The sequence below is a fragment of the Notamacropus eugenii genome, chromosome 1, assembly GCF_028372415.1.
Source record: "Notamacropus eugenii isolate mMacEug1 chromosome 1, mMacEug1.pri_v2, whole genome shotgun sequence".
NCBI lineage: Eukaryota > Metazoa > Chordata > Mammalia > Diprotodontia > Macropodidae > Notamacropus > Notamacropus eugenii.
In genome coordinates this window covers 495,034,962-495,062,503 of record NC_092872.1, presented here as the reverse complement: position 1 = coordinate 495,062,503, position 27,542 = coordinate 495,034,962, and the positions used below count along the sequence as shown (strand labels likewise).

At 42.4% G+C, this 27,542-nt stretch overlaps 2 protein-coding genes across 26 annotated transcripts in view; both read right to left on the bottom strand.

The window, feature by feature from the left end:
- CACNA1B (calcium voltage-gated channel subunit alpha1 B) overlaps positions 1-4,911 on the bottom strand; it is a 254,918-nt gene extending 250,007 nt beyond the window's left edge. For 2 of the 3 annotated variants that reach the window (XM_072633211.1, XM_072633212.1), the window contains exon 1: positions 3,056-3,240. In XM_072633211.1, the coding sequence (XP_072489312.1) occupies positions 3,056-3,148 (93 nt within the window). In that variant the 5' untranslated portion in view covers positions 3,149-3,240. Of the gene's footprint in view, positions 1-3,055; positions 3,241-4,535 lie in introns of those variants that run through there. The other variant, XM_072633213.1, reaches the window with a different exon arrangement.
- A 17,505-nt stretch (positions 4,912-22,416) lies between these two features.
- The window catches only part of EHMT1 (euchromatic histone lysine methyltransferase 1), a 300,206-nt gene continuing 295,080 nt past the window's right edge, over positions 22,417-27,542 (bottom strand). For all 23 annotated transcript variants that reach the window (XM_072633192.1, XM_072633195.1, XM_072633191.1 and 20 more), the window contains one exon: positions 22,417-24,091. In XM_072633192.1, coding sequence (XP_072489293.1) covers positions 23,911-24,091 — 181 coding nt within the window. In that variant the 3' untranslated portion in view covers positions 22,417-23,910. The remainder of the gene's footprint in view (positions 24,092-27,542) is intronic.

Sequence of the window (27,542 nt, the reverse complement as noted above, 5' to 3'; positions counted from 1 at the left end):
CAGCCTATTTCATGTCTGGACAGCTCGTTTAATTAGGAAAATTATGTATTTCATCAAGGCAAAGTCTCCTTCCCAGGAACTTTCATCCATTGCTTCTAGGTCCACCCTCGAAAGCATTCAAGGCCCTCCACAATTTGCCTCCAGCCTACCTTTCTGATCTTATCTTGAACCATTCTCCTTCACGTGCCTTACATGTCCACAAAATCCATCTTCTCATTGTCTCTCACATACAAGGTTCATTTATTCCTTCATATCTGTACTCTTTTCTTACCAAGAATCTATCCATTCTTCAAGGTCTAGATAAAGTCCTACCCTCCACTATGAAGCCATCCCTAAACACCCCAGGTTCTACTGATCTCCCTTTTCTCTGAACTCCTCCTAGGAGGAGGACAGCTAGACAGCTAGGCATGTGGCCACATTCTATCCTCTACAGTCTTTATTCCTTGTGTCCATATTCTGACTCCCTAAAGAGGTTAATCTCCTTAAGGGCAAGGGCCCAGGAATTATTTTTGAATTCCCAGTGCCAAAGAATACAGATCTAGGCACATGTGGGTGGGGCAGGAGACTCGGTATTGTCAGTCAGTGTATAATGAAAGGCCAGTCTAAATGGTATAGATACTTTGTCCAAACTCCTGAGGGCATGGCACACCATAAGCTTAAGCACAAACAGGTACCTGCCCTTCTCTGTTTTGGAGAAATTTAACTGCAGAAAATAAGGCTGACATGTGACCATATTGGAAGAAGTGGGGAGCATAAAGAAAGAGGTTGGAAATGACCAGAGATATTTCATAGTTCAGCAAAAGTCACTGTTGGCCATAGCCTTTAAGAAGGGGTCTTCAACTTCCTCAGACCCTGGATCTTTCTTTTTAAAAAATATTATTGATAACTCTTGCTTAAATATAGATATACTGCGTACTCCCAAATGAATTCCCTACTATGTATAATCACTGACCTATGAACCCTGGACAGGACCCCATTTATTACAAGACAAAGCAGAGAAAAATCCTGTTTTCAGGCCCTGAACAACACCTGGAGGTGTGGGTTGTGCCAGGAAGCAACTCCTTTGTCAGGAAGGATTTAATGGGCAGCTCAGAGACATGAGTTCTGAGTGTCTGTGGTCAGAGGAAGAAGAAAACCCATTAGCCAGTGAAGAGAAGTGACCACAGGAACAACTGAGCAGGGACAGATTCTCACATTAGGCATCTTGGGAATATCTGCCCTAGGGACTCAAAACACAAAGACTTTAGGACAAGGAAAGAGAGTGGGATAGAATGGGACAGTGTAGAATCAATGTGATCAGCTTAGGTAGGCTATCAAGCCTGGGGCAGGGAAATATCTCAGGTTTAAAGTTATCCTCTATCTCAAGGCTATGGCTACCCAGCCTAATGCAACCTACCTCGCCCAGGAAAGACCATGGCAAGGCTGAGTCAAAGAGAGCCAAGCTGATAACACTTGAATTCCCCATTTACTCCCCATCATACACCATGGGACAGGGTGTGAACTACTCTGTCTCATTCTCTCAAGTACCTGCATTGCCCTCAGAGAAACACAATACCAGAAAATTACAGAAACTCAAAGTCATCTCCAGAAAGGATGGATTACTCCTTTCCATGTTAGCCTCAGATTGGCTTCAAGAATCCTTCCCCCACCTTTCTAGCCTTCACTTGTCCTATTCCCTAGAGTGCATTTTCATCTTCACCTCCCACATAAACACATCAGGCCAATGTCTTCCCTATGATCCGTTCAAGACCATACTCATTCATATCTCTTGTCTGCTTTCTCCAAGACTGCCTTACCTGAAGAAGGCTCTCACACTGTTCTCTATTTTCCAAATCCTGTCCATTTTTCAAGATGCAGTCCAAGGACCTCCTAAAACCTCCCTGACCATTCTGCCATACAATGTGTGTACTTACTGAGCTGTGCAGTCTCATCTTTAATCTAACTGGTAGTATTAAAAATTTTTACCATTGTGTGTGTTTGTGCCTCACCTGCCATAAATAATGAACTCCTTCAGGATAGGAATCTGCCTCTACTCCCTTCCAGATTTCCCTCATGCTATGAGCTATCTAAAGGAGTAGGACCTAGGTCTGCTTTCTTGTCTAACCCACAATTTCCAGCACAGAGTTAAATATACAGATGTGTAATAAAGGTTTTGATTTGATGAATTCAAAATTCTCGTTAGGATACAGGATCCTAACCTTGAGTCTGAATGAGCTAGCTCTACCACTTTCTATCAGTGACTAGAGAAGCAAAGGAGAGAGCTACTAGTATATTTAAGTGAGCAAGATCCTATTCAGGAACTCGAGAAATGCCACCCAGTGAAATCAATGGTTTCTGAGCTCACACTCCAGCTCCAAGACTCCTATGGAAGGGCAGGGGTGCCATGGGCCCCCCAAAATGTGCCTTTATTTTTAGCTAAATAGCCTCTCTCATGCTGCATGTACTGCCTGGGAACATGGGATCCCTGATGAGTGAAGGCTTCCTAAGAAGCTAAGACAGAGTCAAAACCATAGCAAATAAGCCAGTTATGGATACTAAAAAATGACTGTATTTGTGAAAAACCCAAAAGTGGAAATGGCCTGAAGGAAGAGCTAGAGGGCTGGGGTCAAAGGAAAAAAGTTGTAGTTAGGAGGGGACATTTAGACAGGAAATACCTGATTAGAATTAGGAGCATCCTGGAGCATGCTGAGCAGAGCCCAGTGTCTATTCCTTATGAAAGAACCCTCTGTCATCCACAAATCTCTGGCTGCAGCCCTAGGCTCTAGTACATATTGAGTCTGGACTAGGCATTGAGGTTGCAAAGTTAATACGATCTACTTTTAGTTGTCTGTCTTTCCATCTTTGCTAGGAGGTGACCTCTCATCTAACTCCCTGGTTTATCTTTTCCCAGACCCTTCTTGAATTCAGCCCTCCAAGGTAGTCTGTCAGGTTCTTGGTGACATCAGACCCTCATCTTCCTCCCTTGTTCCCCCAGACCTCTCTGGGGCTCTGGTTCTGTGATCCCTGTCCTCAACCCTTCCCAGGACAAGTTAGTTTCAGCTTCCAGGCCACTCACCAGTCTTTCAGACATGGGAGTCTTGTCTCCATCAGGAAGGTGTTGCTCCAGAGCTAAGACGATACAATTGGCAATGATAGTGGCCAGGATCATGTACTCAAAAGGAGTGAGCAAGGGAGACGTTAAGGAAAGAATGGAGAAATAGGGGTACCAGAAGTCAAGTGGGAATAATGGGTGACTGAAGCAAGAGCAGGATTGGACACCTCCTACCCCAGAAGTTTAGAAACCTCCTCCGGGAGTTCAACAGTGTTCCCAGAAGCTGAGGCTATACTTCCTTCCCATAAACAGGAAACACAGAACACCTCCAGCATCATAACCTCTCCGATGGTAAGGCAGACCAGACCTTTGTCAAAAATAAGACAGCTCTCAGACTGGTAGCCCAATCATAAGGATGATTCCACTTCCATCCCTGAAAGATTTGTATTAATTTTCTAACCCTTACTGACCTGTGAGGCTCCAACTCAGACTCATGTGAAAGGACTGGGAGTACTCCATGACTGCTCCTCATGCTGGTCCTGCTAAGGACAGAGCACGGAAGAGAACTCCCTACCAGGACTGGTCTCAGAAACCCTTCAAAAAGCCTAGCAGATTAGCCCACCCTGTCAAGGGAGAGGGGGAGGGCGGGGCCGCGGTCCGGAGATGCCAGGGGCGACCTCAGCACCTCGGACATCAGCACCTCGGACAGCGGCACCCGGAGTCAGCCTAGCCGACGCCCTCCTTCCCTGCATGGCCTCCCAAGCCATGGCAGCAGGAGCTGCTCACCCCAGGGTCTGGGGGGGCAGGTAAGGAGGGGGAACCCTAAGGTGTGCACTCACACATGTATTCAGACACACATGTAACGGGAAAATATGCACTTACATACGCATGTATGTTACATATATACATGAACACAAAAACTCAGGCGCAGAAACAGATTCATATGGACACACGCACCATTCACCCTCAGGTGTCCTCCAGGCTCTCTATGCAGCTCTCCCCCCCGCTCTGCGTCTGTGCCGCCCTGAGTCCGCGGTCGGGAGTGTCTGTGTCTATGTGCGCGCAAAGATACCTAGCTCTGACCGAGACGTCCGAGCACTCAAGGCTTTGCTCCTGCCCCCCAACCCCCACCTCACCAGATTTCCCAAGGCTCCTCAGACTCTCCAGGAAGACCTCCCTCTTCCCTATTCCGGATCGCCCTCAGCCAGACAGGTCCTCCGCCCCCAGGAAGCCGCCCTCCTCCCCCCCGCAGCCCCACCCGACCACAGCCCCGCAGTCCCTAGTCCTCGGCTTCCCCAGACCTTCCAGAAGGCCTCCTGGCCGCACAGGTCCCCAAGTCTGCCCAGCCCCGCCCAGTCCTCCACCCCTAACCAGGCCGTCCTCAACCCCAGAGACTGGACACACACACACACACACACACACACACACACACACACACACACACACACACACACACACACACACACTCCAAGCCCCCGACCCCGCAGGCAAGCAAGCAGGATATGGCCATTCTGTGACGCGCTTGGCGTATCTGCGGACGACGTTGTCCTCGCTGAAGATGAAGAGTGAACGGTTGACGGTGAAGCAGTTTTGCTTGACGGGGATGGGGTTGTACAGGGCCATGGTCCGGGCCCGCTGCGCGATGGACTGTTTGTAGAGCACGCGCTGGCCCGGCTGCAGGCCCCCGGCCCCGGCCCCGGCCCCACCGCCACCCCGGCCGCCGCCCGCCGGGCCCGCTCCTCCATAGCGCCCGGGCAGTTCGTCCCCGAAACGGACCATGATTCCTGGCCGCCCGCTTTCGCTGCCGCTGCCTGTCTTAGCGCTGTGCTGCCCGGAGCCCGGTGCCCGGTGCCGGCCGCAGGGGGACCAGGGCGCATCCCCCCCAGGCCGGCTCCTCCCGGCTCCCCTCGGCCCCGGCGCGCACTGACAGTCAACCGGTGCGGGCCCCGACGGATCGCAGGGCACAGAGGACGCGGAAGCTCCTGAGGCACCCTGAGAGAGTCCCGGGTACTCTCCTTCCTTCTCTCTGTGTCTCGGGGACCCTTGTTTCAGGCCTGGGAGCGGTGGCAGTAACAGGAGCAGAAGGTAGGGTAGGGCAGGGCGGGGGCGGCAGGTGCGCGCTCTGCTAGCGGCTCCGTCCGAGCTCCAAGTCCACGGCCACAGAAATCTGGACCCTATAAGGGTACGTCCACGTGACTACAGCCAGCCAATCTGAACGCCAACCCCTCCTAGCCCAAATTCCCCGCCTGTGCCCGCCCCCTCCCTGCAACTCCCAGCCCGCGGGCAGTCCAGCCCCGCCCCGCCCCGTCCCCGGAAACCTCGCCGCCACTTCAACCTACTCCTGCCAAACCATAAACCAACCCTACTGGCGCTGTCCGGTGCTGATGGACCTTAATTCACTTCATCAGTCCCTCCTCAGGAAGTCCCTTAGAGAATCTCACCGTCACGTTTCCTTGAACCCCAAAGCCCCTGTTGGACGTGAGTTATAGCGAAACCAACACTCACTGGTCAAAAGCAGAGGATTCATAGCTCGGGTAGTGAGTGTAAAGAGGAGGAGAGAGAGAATACAGTGTACTTACAAAAAAAGTCAGGTGAAGGAGCAAACCTGTTCACCTCTAGCGGACTACATCCTGGGAAGCAGCTGGACCTACGTACCCCTAATTCCCACTTCGACAAGCCAGTTAAGAAGCCTCCCAGTAGTGAGAGGCGCACAGTCACAGATAGATGGACGGAGAGATAAAAACCATGACTGATTATTAGGGGAAAGACTGATGATAAACTTTGATTCTTCATATTTGGGAGAGGGTGAAGTATGAGGGGGGGGGAGCCTGAATTTTTTTCCCTTTTGACTACTCCCACACAATGCCAAGGCAACCCTAGCTCCTGCTCCCCCATCCCTTGCCCCAGATGAAAAAAGGAATGTTTAGGTGATCTACTAGGTTTAGAGGTAGATTAACTGGACTGGGATGGGGAGAAAGGGGAGACTGAAAGTGAAGACACTATAACCATTAAAACAATAGCCTGGCTGTCAATCCTCCTGCGTGAATATGCCCTCCCACATCCTTACCTCAGCCTCTGTGGGCAGCCTCAGGGTAGATGGGAATGCAAGGAGGAGGGATTCAGAGATGACCGAAGGACAACCATCCCTCTCTTGAGGAAGGATTCTTTTTTTTTCCAAGAAAGAGGTTTAGATATGGGTCACAATGCCCCCACCCTCAAAACAAAGACCTAGTAGACACACATGTATTAGACAGGGCACACAGATTTAGACAGGATTGGCTAGGAATAACTGGAAAAGGTTGCTTATTTGGGTCCAGGAAAAGATTGCCTAAGGGTTCCTTCTGAATTGTGTTTGTATCACAGGTTTATATGTCACTGGATTTATGGGGTACAAGAAGCCAAGGGGCCAAGAACCCGCATTCCCACTGAATTTCATCCTTACTCCAGACATTTGGTCTCCCTATCCACAGAATGGAGCCAAAGCTCCCAGGTTTGAGCAGGGAGGGAGAGGTTGTATGGTGCTTGGAGATCCCAATGTGCCCTGCTCCCTGAGGGAGGTGAGATGTTTTCTTCTCATCAGGGCTAATTAGAAAGGTGTTGTTGGCTCAGACAAGAGCCTTCTCTTGGGAAACTGTGAAATCTCCCAGTGGCTGGAATACCCAGGGCTAACCTCCACCCCTCCCCAAACACCATCTCAGTCCTCAAAGGCTAGCAACTCCTTCCCTTACCCAGTCCCCCATGTGTCAAGTTAGTAGTCAGGATCAGAGAGGGGCATGCATTTACACAGACACACATTAACAGAAATTCAATAAGTGAACCATTTATTGAGTCTTACTACATGCTAGATACTATGCTAAGTGCTGAGGAGATAAAAAAAAAAGAGAGAAAAACAGTCCCCCAACCTCACAGAGGCATATGGACATACATTATTCACCCACAGGGGTCTTACAGGCTTCCTGCAGCAGTACTGCAGCCTTCATCTCTGTCCACAATAAGTCTGCTGCTAGGAGTATCCGTTGTGTATGTGGGCAGAGCCCAGTCCTAACTGGACCAAACCTTTGTGGTCATAGCCTGAGCTAACCTGTGGTTACAACCAAGGTTGACTGGGGGGCTCCAGTCAAAGCCTGGACTAACTCAGAATCCCATGGCCTATCTGAGGTTCTGTGATCATAACCAGGACTGACTAGAAGCAGATGGTGATAGCCAATCCTCACCAGAGGCATATGTCAAGGCTGATGAGTGCTCATAGCCAAAGCCAGGACTGACTAGGCATGGGGTTAGAAAAAGGGAAATCTTTAGGGAGTGTATTGATGGAATGGACATACCATTCTCCACAAACCCAAGGTTACATAGGTGAAAGATTAAATGTCTCTCTCTCTCTTTATATATATATATATATATATATATATATATATATATATATATATATATATATATATATATATACACACATATACATATACATATACATACATACATACATACACACACACACACATACATGGAAGGACAGGTGGCAGTTGACTGGAAAGCCTGTACCTAGGATACAAACATGGTTAGTATAGCACAAACCTTTCAGTGAAGAACAAAATTGACTTTAAAACTCTATTTCATCCACAGTTGAAGGCAATCAAGCGACTGGAGATGTCATTGGCATCAGCATCCCTAGGACTGATCCTGACCTAGGTCCTGAAGCTCCCAATCCCCACCACTAAGTTATATAGAGAGCCCTCCACTCCTGCCCAAGCTCAGCTTTGTTCAGCTTATACCTGAGTTAATTTCCTTTGTTCCTGCCCATAAGGCACTAGAAATACAATTCTGGGTCCACAACCTGGAGGAGTGATCCTGGTGTTCTTGCTCTGATCTGACCTTCTGTTCTATTTTAATGACCAAGTTCCTGTAGTATTCACATTTCTGTAATTGTGTCCCTCTTGTTCCTACCTCAGAGGAGCTAAATCTCTGCCCCACAGACTGGGTAATCTGGAGTCCGGCCCCTGCAGCTGCCAGATTTCCCCTGCCACCATACCCCTCATACCTCCTATTCTTGAACTCTTCTGGACCTCGTGTCCCCACCTTATCAGCTGTGGCCAATCCTTAACCTGAACTATCTTACACCAATATGATGAGTGACAGTGAGGACAGATGCCTATGGTAGTATATAATGAAAATAGCACTGGATATGGAGATAGGGAACTTGAGTTCAAATCTTGTACTACTCTCAACCTTGGTCAAAGCACAACTTTACTAAGTCTGTTTCCTGATCTGTAAAATGAGGGCCTTAAAGGCCATTTCTAGCTGAAAGAGTCTAAGAGTCTAAGGCACTGATCACCTGCCCTGTGACAAGCATAGAGGCCTCCATGGCCTCTACTCAGGATGATGATTTTTTGCCAAGTGTTGGAAAGCAGTCATCAGGACCCAACAACATCTGACATAGGTTTCAAAGTAAGGATGTCTGAGCTGCTGATGGTGGATACTTCATTATACCAAACAGGTCACACAGAAAAGTCTAAGGCAAAAAAAGGTGATTCCTAAGCTTTGTCTCTGCTCCTAGATAAGAGCTTTCTAGGCTAATTCTTGAAATTCAGGGTCAACCCTGAAGTCCATATGACTCCAGATCATACAACTTGGGCTTTGTAGACCAGGGATGTCATGATCTGTGAAGACAGGAGCAGAACAGGAACAAGAAAAAGACAACCTTGTCAGCTGGTAGATCCATCTTGGGCAGCAGCTCAGCAGGACTAACTGCTTCCCAAACTGGCATTAGAATATATTCTCTTCTTGTGGAAACTGTTCTTTGACTTCACACAAATAAAAACTTTTCAGTGGTCCCTCTTTTCCTAGAGGAAAAAAAAATACACTGTTGCCTGGCATTCAAGGCCCTCCACAATCCCACCTTCATTTTATATAATTCTGCTTCTCAAAGTATATGTTCCAGTTAAATTTTGACTACTAGTAATATCCCTTTCTTCTCATGTCTATTACTACATCACCTTCTTTCTGCTTTCACAACAACCACTCCAGTGCAGGCCCTCAGCTCTCTTTTCCATCTCCTACCTCTTGGGACAGGAATGTACCATTCCCTCCTTATCTCTTGGAATCCTTCTTTTCCTTCAAGGCTAAGTTCTTGGGACTACTCTGTGGAGCTTTCCCTAATCTTCACAGTTGTCAGTTTTCTGTTCCACCTTAGTTTCCCTGGCATCATTTTTAGGTGTGCATATCTCATATTCCTCTAGTAGAATATAAGTTCTTTGAGGATAGTTTTGTCTTTACATTCCCAGCACCTAGCACAGTCTCTTGGGGATAGCAGACATTTAGCAAGTATTTGTTGAAATCTACTGTGAAGCATCCACAGATGACATGGAATTCATGGAATTGATCACAATTCACTGTGTGGAACTGGGGTCATGCCAAAAATTAAGCAAAATGGCCCATGCCTATGGGAAGAAGACCCAAGAGATCTATGGGTTCTTGACACTTTATTCACACTCACCCTAATATTCAATCTGTTACCATCTCAGTCTTCACAACATCTCTCGTATAAGTCCCTGTCTTTCAACTCACACAGCAACCATTCCAGTGCAGGTACTTGCTTGTCACTTCATTCCTGGACTACTGCTGGCTGGTTTCCTCAAATGTAAAATGGGGATAAATGGAAGTACCTACCTCCCAGAACTGTTCTGAAGATCAAATGAGATCCTATTTGTAAAGCCCTCAGCACTTAGTAATTAATAAATGTTTGTTTCCTTCCTTCCTGTCTCAAGTCTCTCTACATGCCAGTCTGTTGTCCACTTGGCTGCCAAAGTTATTTCCCAAGTCTGACTATGTTACCGGAGTAGCTCCCTATTCCTGGATCAGATAGAGGATCCTATGTTTGACTTTTAAAGCTTTTCATAACTAGACCCCTTCCTCCCTTGCTGGTGGTCTTCATATGCTTTAGTTCTCTCCATGTTCTAATTCAGCAACACTGGCAAATTTAACGATCTATCTCCCAACTCTGTGCCTTCTCCCTAACTGTCCTTCAGGATGCAGCTCAAATTCTACCTTCTGCAACAGTACCCTTACCTTTCTCTTGAAATCACCTTCAATTTACTCTCTACCTATCTTGTATGTACATGTGACGCTTGCACGTTGTATCCTCTGTTATCTAAGCTCCTTGAAGGTAAGGCTGTTTTTGCCTTTGTGTCCCCTTGTGTAGAGCTTAGTAGAGCACTTCTCATGCGGTAAGAGCTTGATAAATGCTTAATGATTGACTTGCTTCCTAGACAACTATTGCCCTCAGCCTCACCAGTGACCACCAGGCAAACTCCCTGACCCCAGGGCTATTAGCCCAGATTTTTCCACTAATCTTGACACATCTCCCCTCTAGTATACATACTTCTCACTTGTGGGCTGCTGCAAAGGGTATCTAGCAGCAGGGAGGGCTAAGGAACTCTTTTGAAACATTGTGTGGGCATCTAGGTCCCAACCTGAGACAAAATAGTGGCCTGTAACAGGGGCACCTGGGAAGTTACAACTTGGAATAGGTTGAGGTGAAGCACTAACATGAACCGGTCCTAATCCTTCCCAATTTCAGAAGTAACCTGGAATTTGTGGGGTTGCTAACCCCACAAAGTGTTATCTTCCTAATTGTGTAGGCTCAAAAAAATGTTGGTCTTCTCTTCATCCTCTTCTGTTACCCATATGGAACCAGACCTGATGAACCTCCCTCTGCAATAACTCTCAAATCATCTTTTTGGCCACACCCATCTATATGGACAATGATAAGAACAGATGGATAAACAAGCCTTCATTATGCCACCACCAACGTAGGCACAGCTGAGTCATTACTCAGCCACTTAGGTGGCTATGACAGGCCCTGAGGATGAATGTTCTCTCCAGAGGGCACCCTTTGGCCACTAGTCTCAAAATGAGGACTGGATTATTCTAGGCCTCCCAAAGACCAGATGGCTAGGGTCTCTAGATTAAGTTAGGAAGGTCAGAGCTCCCTCTGCTGGTCTATAGTCACAGGGCAGGCTGGACTGGGGACAAACCAGCCCTAGGAGAGATAGGTTAACTTGGCCTTCACAGGAAACCTAAGATCAGCTGTTAGAGAAGGGGAAGCCTATTTGAAGCTCCAGTGAAATAGAGAGTCCTTTGAGCAGCACATCCCAGAGATCAGGAAGAAACCAGGAGTTCAGTCCTGAGCCTAAACAACATGCTAAAGTCTAAAATACTGGACTGTGCACACATCAAGCTGCATCAGAGGCTCGACGAATGCTTTTCCTCAGGGTGCTAACTTTCAGCGGTATGCTTCTTCTGTAGGAAGGAGACCTTAGTTCCCCAGCAACTAAATCCTAGAATATGAAGCCAGTGGAGATAGGTGCTGCCTTTTCAGAGAAGGTGTGGCCCTAGGCAAAGGAGCAGCTCCAAGACAGACTGGAGATGAGCATTCAGCAGAAGTATTGACCTCCAGGTCACTTTCCACTGAAAAAAGGAGTTCTTTAAGGGCCTTCAATTTTCTATGGATGGGGGTATATTTTTTGGGCCCTAGAACCATGGAGAGGGCACTCTAGAAGTCTTGAAATCCATTCATCTAGGGGAAAAAAGCATGTAGCACTCAGGCAGCCCAGGGACAAAACATCTGCAGCCTCAGAAAAGGAGTACTTCAGGGCCATGGGGGATTTTAGGGACTGAGCTTCTTCTCTCACTCTTGCCCCAAAAGAATTTGCCAGAATTTCTAGTTAAGGCATGGCTGAATTTCAGTATTAGTTGGATGCTAACCCCAAGGCTGCTGTTCCTCTTCCTGGACTTGTACAAAATCAAGCAGCACAAGGAAATAGATGAGGAGGTCATTACAGAGGGTACAACCACCCAAGACAGAGACAGGATAGGTTGTTGGCCTTATTATTGTCCTGAGAACAAGATACAAGCAGTGATAGAATCAGTTCATTAAGTGTATAACGAAACTCTTATCTCAGCCCTGCGTTAAGGATTGTGGGAAAAACCATCCAAGAATAAATCCAGGATTCAGGGAGCTTACAGACAAGTCAGGAGAGCACACATAAAAATACTCATCAAAAACAATATAATTAAATAAACACAATACAGATAGCAGAGGGAGATCAGTGAGAAGGATTCAAGGAGGATTTGAGCTTAAAAGACAGCACTGGAGTTGAAGAGTAAGGAAGGGATGGGCAAAACAGGTTCAAAGGACAGCAACTAGCCTTATGAGTGGGCTGTGGAATCCTGTAGCAAGAGTTAACATGAGGTCATTTAGAATGGGGCCACTGTGGAAAGTGCCCAATGATAAACTCAGACTATTGGAAAAGTCCAGCATGTTTTTCCATGTTGAGGACTGGCCTAGGGAGTACACTCTCCCAGTGCCCAGATGAAACATTCTCAGAAGTCGGGACTGTAGTGGGGTGGCAACATTGTATCATTGGCTTCCAAAGGTTCTCCTATCAGGGACACAAGCTTGAGTTTCCTTCCTAAAGAACACTGATCCTCCTCTTGGATTTTCCTTGAATATCTAATCACCATATCTACCCACCCTCTTTTTATTTGCAAATTCACCCACCATTCAAGCTAGTAAGTTGAGATACTAGTGCCAAGCAATACTTCTCAGCTGAACTACCAGAAGTAACAGTCTTATCTTCCTAGTTGCCTAGGCTCAAAAAACGTTTCGTCTTCTTTTCATCTCTTCTGTTACCCATATGGAAGCAGACCTGATGAACTTCCATCTGCAGTAATCCTCAAGTTGTTTCTTATTCATTTTCAGGGACCTCACTTAAGTCCAGACCATTAACAATGCCAAGCATCCTTCAAGTAATTCCCAAGTTATCATCTTGGCTTCCACACAGGATAATCAAAGTCAAACCATTGCTTGGCTTTATCCAGTCTTTCCATAGCTCTCTATTTATTCCTCCTTCATTCTGGTCATAACTGGTCCTATCAATGGTTGCCTCAGAATCCTGTCTAACCATTTTTGCTCACACCTCTTCCATCAACAGAAATGTATTTTCCACTCCCCTTCATTAACAGAATACACTTCCTTCAAGGTCCACAGCCCTCCATGCAGCTTTTTCTACCTACTCCAGTTAGTACATGTTAGACCCCTTTGAAACCTTCAATGAATACTTGCAGATTCAGTGAATGTTCAGGCCCTGTAATTGGTTTCAGATCTCCACTGCAAAGTTATTTTCAACAGAAATTATTTCACAAGGACTCAAGAATTCAACTTGGGCACATAATGTTTTCTGGCATAATTTTACCCCTTTTGCAAATATTTTACCACAACAAAGTAGGAAACTAAGCAGTGATATTATTTCAAATAGCAGCAAATCACTATAGCCATGCAGCCAGAAGAATAACGTTAATCCTCAAGGCATAGCTGAAGTGTTATCAACTGTGAGATTGCATCAAATTATTCCCTAATTTATGTTCCCTTCAATAATATCATTTTCACTAGATTCTGATTTGACCTTGAGCTATGAATTTACACAGGAAAGAAAAAGAAGGGTAATCTGCCCCCTATCCCACAATATAAATCAAACTTAGCTATTTACCAGGTTAGACACAGATAGAGTCTATGAAGCTGTAGGTCAGGAATAAATAGGATTTCAAAGAGAACACATAAAATACTGTAAAAGTCTATTTTGTTATTCCTCTAGCAGAGAAGATCTCACCATTACAGGTGAGATATTTGAGTGTGAACCCTAGGAATCAGCCCAGATTTATATGAGATATAACTAAGAGTTTTAGGTTTTATTTTTCATTTCTCCTGAAAAAAAAAATCAAATTCTGTCCAGAGACAAACTGCAGCAAAGGAAAACTTAGCCCTTATTTACTCCCTTATCTTCCGGTATTAAAAAACACCAACAACAACGCAGAGCGACTTCTAAAGAGCCATAGCTACCAATTTAAACTGCTGAGCAGGCTGGCAAGAAGAATAATCCTCCTGTAGATCCACTGATACTAAAACCCATGTGTACTGTCTGTAAAAGCCTTGTGAGGTAGAGATTTGTGGTCTTCCCAAATCAGCAGGATCAATAAATATCTACCAACTGGTAACACAGTATATTACCATAGCAACCATTTTCTTGAAGAAAACAATCATTGAACATGTGGAGTACCAAATAACATCACAAGAGACATATCTGATTATATCTTATCAGACAGAAAGCACCTAGTTATTAACCTAAGAGATACTTCAGAATTAGCTGTTTGTATGCATATAACCAAATGGATGGAACAAAGATCAAAAATGACACAAAACTGGAAAATCAATGCAATTGCATCACTTTCTTCAACTACTTAAAATATGTTGAATGAAAAATGAGAAATGGGCACAAGGACCCTGACCTTATTTATTGTTTCTTAGAAAAGTCAATACATGCCAAAAAGTCCAGAAATAATCTTAGCTAAAAACAAAAACAAAAAAAATTTCCCTGCCTTGAAGGGGGATATGGAAGCCAAAGGCAACATCAGTGGAAGGTACAAACCCATCTTTAAAACATTATAGAGGCCAATGCAAGATTATGAGTATTGTCTCAAAAAGTGGGGAGAAGCATTTGAAGAGCAAAGAAGGCTGCAAAGAGCCAAATCAGAGCATCACCAAAGCATCTGCAGATGAAATTAGAAAAAAGGACAACTGATGTGCCATTGTATCTACATTAATCCATTTTCAAGGATGGTAGGGGACTCAGCACCTGAGGAAGTAGTCAATGAAAATTAATTTGATGGTCAAGAAGAATGAGTACCTGACAAAATGCATACAAATCTACGATGGAGGCAAAATAATTTTAAAGATCTCTGAGGATCAATTCTCAAGATACCTCAAAAGAAACTTCCAAAAGAATGGAAAATATGACTCTCCAAAAAAAATCATTGAGAAGACACCAGCAGTTATTCAGTCACATTTCTATTTTTTTCATATTTCTATATAATCATTGTGAGAATTATCTTTCTGAGAACTGAGGGCACCCTTGATAAAAGCACCTGTAGATTGTTTCCTATAGCAGACCTAACTGACATAACTGAGAGGTGCAAAATATATAAGAATCCAGTGTTTATACTGTAACCATGGTTGATAATAGACTGTAACTGACAGAACAAAATAGCCTTAAAGACTCTTCTTTAGTAAGGCACCTTGCACACAAATGTTAAAAATCATACAGAAATCTATAAACAAGCAACAAGCATTTGTTTGTTAAATTAAATTTTATTTTCAAAAACCAATCTTTTCTCTCCACAGGAAAGCAAAAGGAGAAAAACTGTTACAAACACATATATAGTCAAATAAAACAATTTTTTTTTATTGATCATGTCTAAAAAAAAATATGTCTCCATAACTCTTTGTCAATAGGTGGGCAGCATGTTTCATCATGAGTCCTCAGAAACGAGATTGGTAATTTTGATTATCAGAATTTACAAGTTTTGCACACATAAACACACACACACACACACACACACACACACACACACACACACACACACTTGTTTTAATCAGTCAAGCTCCATCTTACCCCAATTCCCACCCCCTCCATCAAGAATACAAGAAAAATAAAACCCATTACAGACATGTATAGTCAATCAAAATAAATTTTTACATTGTCCATGTCCTAAAAATTTGTCTCATTTTATACTAAGTCCTTCACCTCTCAGAAGGTGGGTAGTATGTTTCATCATTAGTCCTCTGGAATCCTGATTGGTCATTACGTGGATAAGAATTTGGCACAACAGTATTCCATCACATTTCTATACTGTAACTTGTTCATCTAGTTCCCAATTTATGGGCACCCCCTAAAATTTCCATTCCTTGACCCCTCAAAAAGAGCTATAATTTTTTTTTACATGATTAGAATTTGTTTTGCTTAGGACTAATTTCTCCCTTAATTTACCTTCCAATTGCCCCTTCTATTTCACTGACAAATTATTTCTGTATGTGTGTGTGTGCATGCACTTGCATGAGTATATTCTTTTTGTTGACCAGTTCTCAAATGAGAGTAAGGTTCGAGTGTCAGCGCCTCCCTCCACCCCCCACTCCTTGTTCTTACAGACGTCTACTTGAGCACCCTGATTACATGAAATAATTTTCCCTAACCTTCCTTCCCCTCCCCACCATCCTTCTCTTTCCATTCTTAAGATAATCAAGACATAACAAAATCCCTTCCAGGCCTTGCCTAACTGGACTCTGTCTATGAACCTTGATGATGACAGGGATCAGAAGGGACACATAACATTTCCCCATATTTGAATGTAAGTAGTTTATCCTTTCAACAAGTATTTAAGCAGTTATGAACACTATAGGGGATACAAATAATTTTCCTGAAAGCTTATATTCTAATGAGACAACAAGAACATATAAATATACAATGTAAAGAAAATCATCATAAAATGGTCAAATACAAAGTGATTTAAGCAGAAGGGCATTAGCAGTCGAGACCAAGAAGGGGTTTCTGCTGGTACCTGGGCTGTGGCACAGTGTTTAAAGTCCAGGTTTAAAGTCAGAGGACCTGAGTTCAAATCCAACCTCAGACACTTGCTAGCTGGATGACCCTGGGCAGGTAACTTACCTCTGTTTGCCTCAGCTCCTAATCTGTAAAATGAGAAGGAAATGGCAACCCATTCAAGCATTTTTGTCAAGAAAAGCCCCAATAAGGTGATGAAGAATCAGACATGACTAACTAACTAAACAACATCTTGAAGAAAGAGAGATTTTATGAGGTGGAGGTAAGGAAGGAAATGTATTCTAGACATGGGGGACAGTGAAAAAGCAGAGCAGATATAGCAACCACTTTATTCAATGATCTGCTGAGTATCAATATCATATGAGACATGTATGCTTAACAAAATCATGGAGTACCTCCTATCTCAAGTCTCTAAAAAGAAGACATTCCCAATAGATGGTAATTTGTCAGATACTTCTACCCGTAGGTCAATTATTCACAATAAATGCTCATTGGGTTGGGATGACATTGTTTTAAATGCGTCAAGTCCCAGAAAATTACAAAGATTCTCCAAAATTCATAGTCATTTGAAAAAGATACAGATTATGCTGGAAATACAAAGTGGATTTTTAAAACTATTATTTTGATATACAGCTTGATTTGTTTTAGCTGACTATACTTATTTATTATGAGGACTTTGTGGGGAGGTGGAAAGTTGGTGGGATAGTGACAGTAACACAAAAACAAAGAAAAGAAATAAAGGATTATCAGTGAAAGAGTAAAGAAATATACAGAGGGAAATGGAAGTGGTCAAACAAGTACGAGCTTCATTATTATTGCGTTTAATATATATTTTAGAAACCATATAACAGAAGTTCAGTTTCAGATGACAATTGTCTCATCTGTTCTTTGTTGATGGCATGTTCACATTAAGCTTAAAATAAAAAAGAAAATGTAATTTAAAAAGTGTAGCACCCATATTATGACATCATAGTCAGGGTTCATTCAGTTACTTCAATATATTAATCGTGGGCAGGTATTCTAGAGGGACAATGATCTCGTCACCTCCTGATGAGGGAGGGTCAATTATCATCTCTGTCCAGGCGATTTTCAGATCTATTTATCTAGTCCTAACCTCTCTCATGAGGTCCAGCTGCTTACTGGATATCTTGAATAGGGTATTTCATAAATATCTCAAGCTCAACATGCACAAAACAGAATTCCTTGTATCTCCCCACAAACCATTCCCTCTTCTGAACTTTGATATCACTTTCTGTGGTACCACATCCTCAGGCTCACCACCTCAGTGTCATTCTTGACATGTTGACTCATGTCACATATGCCAAATCCTGTCATCTCTTTCTCACATGTAAGCCCCTTCTCTCTTCTGACACTTGCCACCACCTTAATGCAGGTCTCATCACTTTGATTGCAATAGCCGGCTGACACAAGTTTGTTCAAGTCTCTCCACACTCCAGGTCCATCCTCATCTTAGCTACCAAAATTATGTTCCTAAAGCCCAGATCTGAGCACATCACAACCATTCCCACCTACTTACACTCAATAAACTTCAGTGGTTTCCTACTACCTCCTGGATTAAATATGAATATCTTTTGTTTGGCCTTCAAAACTCATCACAATCCGGACTCCTTTTCTTCCTACTTTTCTTACACTTTACTTTCCTCCACATACTCTAAGAGTCAATTACACTGGCCTTGCCATCCTATGCTCATGACTCTACATTATCCCTCAGACTTAGCATGTTCTCTCTCCTGATCTCTATCTCCTAGGTTGCCTGGATTCCTTCAAGATTCAGCTCAAATCTGCTGCTATAAGAAGCTTTTTCTGTTTCCCTACCCCATTCCCGATCCCCAGCACTGCCTTCTTTCTCATTGGTACTGTATATATATTGATATATATGCAGTCATTTTCATGTTATGTTCACCATTAGAATGTGAGCTCCTTCAGGGTAAAGATTTATTAAGTGCCGTTGAACTTAGATTTTCACTGACTCTTGATTCTATCTACTGTGTCACCTAGCCACCTCTAAGGCAGGAGCTTTATTTTGTATTCTCAGAGCTTAAAGTGACTCATATTTAGCAACTGCTTCTATGATGCTTCCGGCTGTCACAAACACCCATTTTGTTAACACTAATATTCTCTGGGGCAGCTAAGTGGTGCAGTGGATAGAGTGGAGTCAGAAAGACTCATCTTCCTGAGTTCAAATCTGGCCTCAGATACTTACTAGCTGTGTGACCCTGGGTAAGTCACTTAACCCTGTCTGCCTCAGTTTCCTTATCTGTCAAATGAGCTAGAGAAGGAAATGGAAAACCACTCCAGTATCTTGGCCAAGAAAGCCCCAAATAAGGTCACAAAGAGTTGGATACAACTGAAACAACAGAACAGAAATATTCTCTGGCTCTTTATGGTCACATCAAATTCTGTAAAACAACGCATGCTGTGTGCATTACAAATAATGGTGTGTGGGTGTGTGTGAGAGAGAGACATGGAGGGAGAGAAAGAGAAAAGGAGAGAGGAAGAAGTAGTGAGAAGGGGGAGGGGGAGTAAGTAGACCAAGGGAGGGAGAGAATGTTAAAAATATCAAGTATTATTGGAGGAGGTAGTCTGACCATATCACAAGAGTAAGGGATGACAAAGAGAAGGCCTGATGCTAAAAAGGTATCCAAGAGATATTGGAAGACATAGAGGGAGGCATCCGACACCTTGTGTGATCCATGGAAGATTTGTAGAAAAGCCAAGAACTGTACACATTGAAAAGACATGGAGAGACTGTAATCTATAGTAGGAGGGAGTATCCACATGGATGATTATGGAGGTATACTAATGGGTAAATAATGCTGGAATTTCTAACCTGAAAAAAAAAATCCTACTTTGGTGTTATACCTATCCTTCAGAGATCCAGACCTATAATTGACAAAAGACAATCCCCCTGGAGGATAAATTGGGGTAAGATGCAAAGAGAAGATAAATGTAGCAACAGATTTAGATCCATCCAGGGTCTTGCCCAAGGCCAGGCTAAGTCTGTTTTCTAAGGATTAAATTCATGGTCCGATAATCCACTGCAAAGAGCAATGTTAAAGGTTTCTCCTGTTGGAGATGGACATGGATTATTAATAATACTTTTTGAAACCTCACAAACAATGACATGCGTTTTGTAACATGTCTAACTGTAGCACGGAATGTGATGTATAGCCACAGAAAAAGCAAAAGTAACCGAACCAACTGGTTCTAGACCTAGAGCCCAGCCTTGATGGCATAAAGCTCTAGCCACTAGTAATGAGCTACTCTTTCCTTGAATATGATTTCAGCAAAACTGCTATATAATAAGGTTTTCTTTTTGGAACCCTTCATTACAAGGACCTATAGGCCCACTAATAACAACAGCTCACTTTTATAGAACCCTCTGGCAGGGAGACAGAGGGGAAATCCAGGCCTGTGATTTCATCAGAGGAAACTCCCGAGTGGCCAAACTTTCTCCACTAATACTCATCACCAGCTGATGGTTACTTCTAAAAATGCTGCTGGGATCATTAAGAGGTTAAGTGACTCACTTGCCTGGGGTCAGAGGAGGGACCTGAACCCAGGTCTTGATTTTAATGTAGGGAATCTTCATTATGCCACTGTCTCCTCACAGGTTTAATCATGTTTTCCTCACAGCAAGGTTCCCTGGGAAGAGCAAGGGATTTGTGCAATTTAAAGGCTCAGTCATTGTTGTGTGTCCTTTGTGCTTGAAGAGGACCATGACATCAGGAAGATGATGCCACAACTTACAAGTGAATTGGATTTAAGTGAGCGGAGGGCTGTGCAAAGTCAGCAACCACACTTTCTCCTCCAGAGTCGCCCGGGTCCAGTGGCAAGATATAGATCAGGAAGAATGGAGATAGTCCCATATAGTCTCAGTCATCTGTTAGCTCTGCCCTAGAGGACAGTGGTTCTTCTTACGTACATAAGGTGAACAGTGTAGATGTACTTACCAAGGGAGGGGTGAGTAATGGTCATTAGGGTTTGGATGGACGCAATGAAATAAATATCTAAAACATAGGTATTACCTGGTTTCAACTAACTGTTTCATCTTCTCTATGGCTGTATAAACTTTTATTTCAACATGTCAAAAATGAAGCTGCCTGTCAGTGCCCTCCTGAGAACAAAGGCAGGTAAGAGTGGAATGTTTTGCCCTTTGCCAAGCCATTCAAAGGACCAGGTACAATGAATGCCACACTACACAAGAACTTAAAAAACAAAACAAAAACAAAAACATTTTATTGCTAACTTTTGGTTTTACATTACCTACATGCCCCCAAATGTCCCTCCCACTTCCCCTCACAGAGAGCCATCCTTTTAATAAAGAATAAAAGGGGGGGAGGGAAGAGAGAGAGAGACAGAACAGCTCAGGAAAAATAACACATCAAGTCTAACATATACATACAATGGAGCCCCTTAAGAAATATTTCTAAATTCCTAAGGCTGTGTACTATCTCCCTTTGTCTGGTTTGGTGAAATAAAGGAATTCCCTACTCTGGAAGAATAACCATTAGGCCTGGAACCTAATATTAGCAAGGAAGGTAGAAGGAAATGATCAAGTAATAAATGAGCTTATCTTGAGATTTCTACTTGTTCAGGTTCTGGGAAGCACGAGAGAAAGTGTGTACCCTATTAACCTCATCTAGACAAAGTGACATACGTGGCCAACTTCCACTAAGTTAACACTAAGTGCAAGTGGCACAAATATTCTCCAGAGTAAGGCAGGAAAATATTTCTACAGATTCACCAAAATGCTTGCTGACACTCCTGATCTCTATGTGAGGAAACTGGTTCAGTAACTTCTCTTACTCCATCTGCCACAATAACAGACATATAGCTAATACAGTTTCATGGTTCTAACACCACAAACCACAGTAAGAAAACCTTATAACCTCCTAGTCCATCTTGATACAGGAGTCTGCAATGGTGAAAGGAATCAAGTGGACATGCCACATCTCTTTTCTAAAAAATCCTTCTCTTACTACAGATAATGTTTCAAAACTCAAAAATGGGCCAAAATATACCTAGTTTTACTTGCTAAAGAAAGGGCTTAACACAGTGCTGGGTAAAGACAAAACAAGCATCATAGACCTGATACGCACTCAGAGATGGGTCAGAGGAAAACTCACTCATTTTTCCATGGCTTCTCTTAGCACTCAATGAAATGAGGGGGTTTTATTTTTAAAAGTGGTGGAACAACAAAATGTTAATAACAGTTCAAATCTATGTAGTGCTTCAAGGTCAATAAAGTGCTTTACATAGTCTCATTTGATCCCAATACTTTGTAAGGGAGGTGCCATTATTATCCACCATCTTAGAGTTAATTGAGGAAGTCAAGGCTCAAGGGGGCTGAATGATTTGCCCAGGGTCACAGAGCTCTTCAATGTCTGAAGCAGAATTTGAATCAAAGTCTTCTCGACTTTAAATCCAGCACTCTGACCAACATGGCATGCTGCCTAAAACCCTTTATTTTCCTTGTCCTCGTTCCCTGTAGAGGAAAACTTACATGTATTAGTGTTTATAGGGTGACTGACTGCTGTGATTCTGAGCTGCAATTCTAAGGCCACTAGATAAGTCTGCCCTATAGACCTGGGTCTAACACTCTGGCATAGCCATCTTTCAAACCTACCCCTTGGTGTGAAAAGGAAGGAGTTACTCCTCAGGCCACCCCATGTGCTGAGCTGCTGGGAAAGCCCTATCTATGTGTGAGAGAGTGGATGATGTAAGCCTCCCTGATATTCCACGTATTCACAGCCTGGGTCAGACACTCAAAGATGGAGGGCTAGATAAAATATCTTAGGACTAAAGATACTGGTTAAACAAAGTCTGTATTCAAACCGAAAGCATCTTATCCAGTCAAAATTGAGGCGTTTTTTATGGACACCATTTGAGAAACACAATATCATAATGAAAAACTCATTTAAAGTACTTTTTTTTTATTGATTTCATTGAAAACAGAACAAGAAATGGTCTGAGCCAAAAGACTGCTCTTAAAACTGTCAAAAACATTTTAACAGAAAAAAATAAACATGACCGCATTATGAATGTTTTAGAAGAGTTGCACAAAAAAACCCACGGTTACTGCACTAATTACAGTATTTAAAAAGATAGATGCAAAAAAAATTATATGACCTGCCAAGCCATCACACAAAAGTTGATGGCAAATTTATTCACACTACAATACTAACAGTTTAAAAAAAGGTTCTCCTGCGTTTTATACTAAAATCACTTTGTTCTCTTTATACAATTGATAGTTTATATTCACTTGGTGAGTAAAAATCACACCAGAATCAGCACCGTTGTTTGTGTTGTTTTTTTTATTTTTTGTTTGTCCTAATGTTCAATAATGGTAGAAAATAAATCAGTTTATTAATCATCATAGCATGTGGCTTAAAAATTAAAAGGTGCCCAGCATCAAATAAACTGACAGGAGCAGACGAGCTGGTGCGTTGGTATCTTCTCCCTGTTACACAATCCTTGGCTCTCCTCAGCTCTTACTGAGCTCAGTAGCCTCCCAAAGAAATGCCAGTCAGAGGTTTGATATATGTGTCTAGATATATATATATATTTCTTAAAAAGCAAACTGATTTTTCCAAGTTAGTGTCTTGTACAATCCCTTTAAAACTTCCTCCCAAAGACTGTTAATGTGAAAGAAGAAACAAATCCTTCTGTAATGTGTCACCCGTGGAAACAACACTGAACCAGTAACATGCCGAGGAGGCCTCAAAGGAGGCCAAACTCTTAACGGAGACAGCTTGTAGGAGTGATGGTGGCTTTGGCAGGCTGGCACAAAATAGGGGCTTCAAGAAAGGGAAAGAAAAGGACTCCAGAAAGGTGAATTTGGTGACTAACTGGCATCTTTCAGAAGAGTGTGTATTGACCAAAATGATTTCAACAGCATCACTGGGAATCACCAGATCCAGAGGAAGAAATTAAATTTCAAAATGCACAAAAACCACCATCAGAAATTCAGAAGGCCTGTGCCAAGTGAATCACTTCTGGAAACTTTAGGAAGAGTGACATGTCATGGCCTGGGACGCTGCCTGACTGAATGGCCTTGTCTAACTAGGAATGCCATTTGAAGATGACTGGGAACCTCTCCGTTGCCTCTGACAACACCGTTATCACACCACAGAGGGTGTTTCTGACATTTCCCCTAGTAAAATGGGTCATCACATCTTTCCCACCCCCGCCCCCTAGCCCCAGGCTACTGAACTGGGAACTTACCGGAAACAAAAAAGTATTCAGCATGTTATTTCATAATTCCTCAAGTAACAGTCGGTGGCACAGCCCCTAAATCTTATGACCTCTTGGACTTCATTGGTAGATTTCTTGTCCTCTTTAAATGGAAATTTAAACAGTATTTAAATCTACAGAATTGAAACAATGTCAGTTTTGGTGATCAGGGCTTCAAAAAGGGTCAGCAGCTGCAGCGGAGCTGGTGTCTGGGAGCCCGTTCTCTTGGGTATCCTGGGAAGAGCTGGCCTGACGCTGGGCCAGGGCTGTGCTGGAGTGCTTGCACTTGGGGGACCCACACTGACAGCTAAAAAACTTGCCTTTGATGTCCCAGAATCTGTCTCCATAGTCAAACCTGAGAAGAGATTAAATTAAGGGAGGGGAAGAGAGAGGAGAATATTGAGTCATGGAATCAAAGCAAAAGAAACTTTTACCATAGATCTTAAGTTTTTCAAAGGCCTTTCTCTCCTCCACAGGTTTCTGCACATCATAAATATTTGCTGAATGAGTGAATTAATGGATGAGTAAATGCTAGGCTAGATGAGAGAAAGGGGAGATATCACCACTGATTTGACTGTGATATGGTTTAGAGAATGAAAATGTAGGGCCTTTAAACCTTTTATTTCTATCAAATCAACTAATACTGAAATGTTAATGAAATGCTGAAAGAAACTCATTTTTCATTCATTTATTCACCCTACTTGACTTAGTTATTATCTCTATCTGTAATATTCCTTTTTTTTTTGTCATTTCTAAACAGGTGTGCTGCTTCAGACTTAGCTAGGAAAGGAATGAATTCTAATATCAAAAAGCTGTGAATAGGAGCTCTTACAAGATTGTGTGTGGAAAAAAAAGACCCATCCATCAGTTCTTAATATGCAATTCTAGATCAACTTCCTATAGGCCTGATAGTTGGGAAGGGGTAAGGACCTTAATAAAGTAGAAGTACATACATCCCTTATAATAAGAGCTCCTGGTCCAAAGCACTCATTCATCCAGACAGTTAAATACTGAAAAGTTTATTTTCCAGACTTCAGTGACTTTGGTTTCTAGTGTAAAAGGCCCACAGCAAAAAGGCTAATGTGGTCAAAAGAGTCCCATGATCTGTGTTCCCATTCTCACTATGCCATAGGTTCATGGCTATACAGTGGAAGCTAAATGCACAGCTCCAGGATTTGGAAAATCACAATATTAAACAAGGAAGGCTCAAAGGCGAAAAGAAATTCAAACAAAAGGAACAAAATAAAGGGAATATGAAGAACACATAATAACTAGAAAAGAGATTAACTGTCCATAAATGTTTTATAAATTTGTATTATCTAGGAAACAAGGAAGGGTTGTCTACCTATAATTAGAAGTTAAGATCTTATAGGAAATTTCATTCTAAAGAATCTTGGGAGAGGGGGATGGTGAGTGGTACAGAAGTGCAACTAAGGGTATGGAATAGTATATATACTATTAGGTACAGCTGATAGGTTAGTTTTCTATTTTCTTTTCCTTTTTAAAAATCTTTGCTACAAATGATAGCTTGACATGTAGGAGAAGGAGAGGGATATATTTAGAAAATATTGTGATGTAAAGATAAAAGGATATGGCAAGGTGATGTTGAGAATTCCAAGGCCCAAAGCCTAGAAGACAGAAAAGGATATTATAGACCAAACTGAGCAAAAAAGATACAGCAGAAAGGGAAGGGTTAATGAGAATATCTAGATACAGTGTAAAAAACTTTACTGGACCTCAGAGGACCAGTTCTAGTCCGAGTTCTGCCTACAGCTTGCTATGATATCAGTCAAAAGTTGTATCCCTTTCTACACCTTGGTTTCCTCACTTGTAGGGGATAAATTAATTGTAGAATTTCAGAAGTAGAAAAAGCTTAGAATTTTACTGCATCTGTATAGTAGGGAAAGAAATTTTTATTCATTTAGTTACTTAACAAGGAAAAAATTTCATGAAAAGTCATGTAAACAAGAGTTTTTTTCCAAAAAAAGAAAAGATACCACTAATCTGTTTTATAAATCAGAGAGGACACAGACACGCACCTCAGTTCTATTTCATTGTCAGTTAAGGTGACTATACTAAAAGAACATTTTGTTTGTCTTTTTCACTTGGACCTGACCTGGGATGCTACTGGTGCAGGGAATATCCATTGTGGAAACTTCCTCCACTGATGCATGTCAGTTAGTCACTGGTAACGTACAGCTGAAGAAAAGTGCCCAAGGCACTGAGTAAGTGACATTCTTGGTCATTCAGCTACTGTGCAACAGAAGCACAGCTGGACTCCAAGTCTTCCTAACTCCAAGATGACTCTTCACTCACTACACAATGCTGTTTCTCTCATATGAGGAAACAATTAAATCTATGCATAATGAAAACGAATGTAGTGATAGCTAGTGAGGTCCCTATTCCTTGTAGTATTCAAGCAGAGGTTAGAAGACCAATCTTTGGAGTATCTTGGAAAGAGAATTCTTGAAAGGTCTAAGAAGTTGACCAGTTAGACTTTACATGATCTTGAGATGAAAAGGGTCATTTAGTCCAATTTATCATTTGACAGATGAAGAAACTAAGGTACAGAAAAGTAAAATGATGAACCCAAGTTCACACAGGGAGTAAGCAGTAGAGCAGGGATTTGAATCCATGCCTTTTGACTCTACCTTTCCACTATGCCATCCTGAAGGTCCCTTTTAACTGTAGCAGATTGTGACCTAATCTCCATCTATGTTATATTCTAAAAGAAAGGAAATTAATTCATTTGTATGTTGCCCTTTTAAAACATAAGATGTAGTTATCTAGATTTAGTAAAAATAAAAGTAAATAATGCCAGAATTTGTTACAAAGAAATGCTTTACTCCACACCTAAAATTTAGTAGTGGGAAATCTAAGATTAATTAGCTCCATTTATGTCACAATTATCCTTGCTTTCTGTGGTAGGTCTTGTGCTGCAAAATCAGATGATAAGAAAGAAATGCTTTGCTGAAGGTAACTGGAAAACAGAAAAGTGGGTGTGAGAGGTAGTTTCCCATTGTGAGAGGTAATATCCAATTTGGAGTTCCCCTATTTTTGTTTGTCAGAAGCTAGTGCCCTTTTCGACGCTCTCTACTTCTTTCAGATATTGTCATAACCTGCAGACATAAAATATTCTATTAATCAATGCCTTTATCTCAGCCAATCAACAAGAAGGCTTGCTTATTCCTCAGGAACTGTATCAATTTTAAAATCTCTCATTCTCTCTGTTTTTTGGAAATACCTAAGATTTACACAACAACATAAAAACCTGCTATGTTCTTTATTAACAACCATAAGAACGCTCCGTAAACCCCCAAATGGCATCTTTGATGTTGGGTTTTTTTTTTTTATAACATTTCTGTTTAAAGTTTTGAGTTCCAAATTCTGTCCCTCCCTCTGCCCCTTCCTAAGACAGCAAGCCATCTGATATAGGTTATATATGTGCAAATATTTAAAACATTTCCATACTAGTCATTTTGTGTAAGACTCGAATAAAAAAAGAAAGATAATGAAAAATAGCATGTTTCAGTCTGTATTCAAACAGTATCACTTCCTTCTCTGGAGGCAGAGAGTATGCTTCGTCATCAGTCCCTTGGGATTGTCTTAGATCACTGCATCGCTAAGAACAGCCAAGTTATTCACAGTTCGACATCACACGACGTTGCTGTTACTTTGTACAACATTCTCTTGGTTCTGCTCACTTCACTATGCAGCAGCTCATGCAAGTCTTTCCAGGTTTTTCTGAAATCCTCCTGCTTGTCATTTCTTATAGCATAAAATGACTCCATTACAATCATATACCA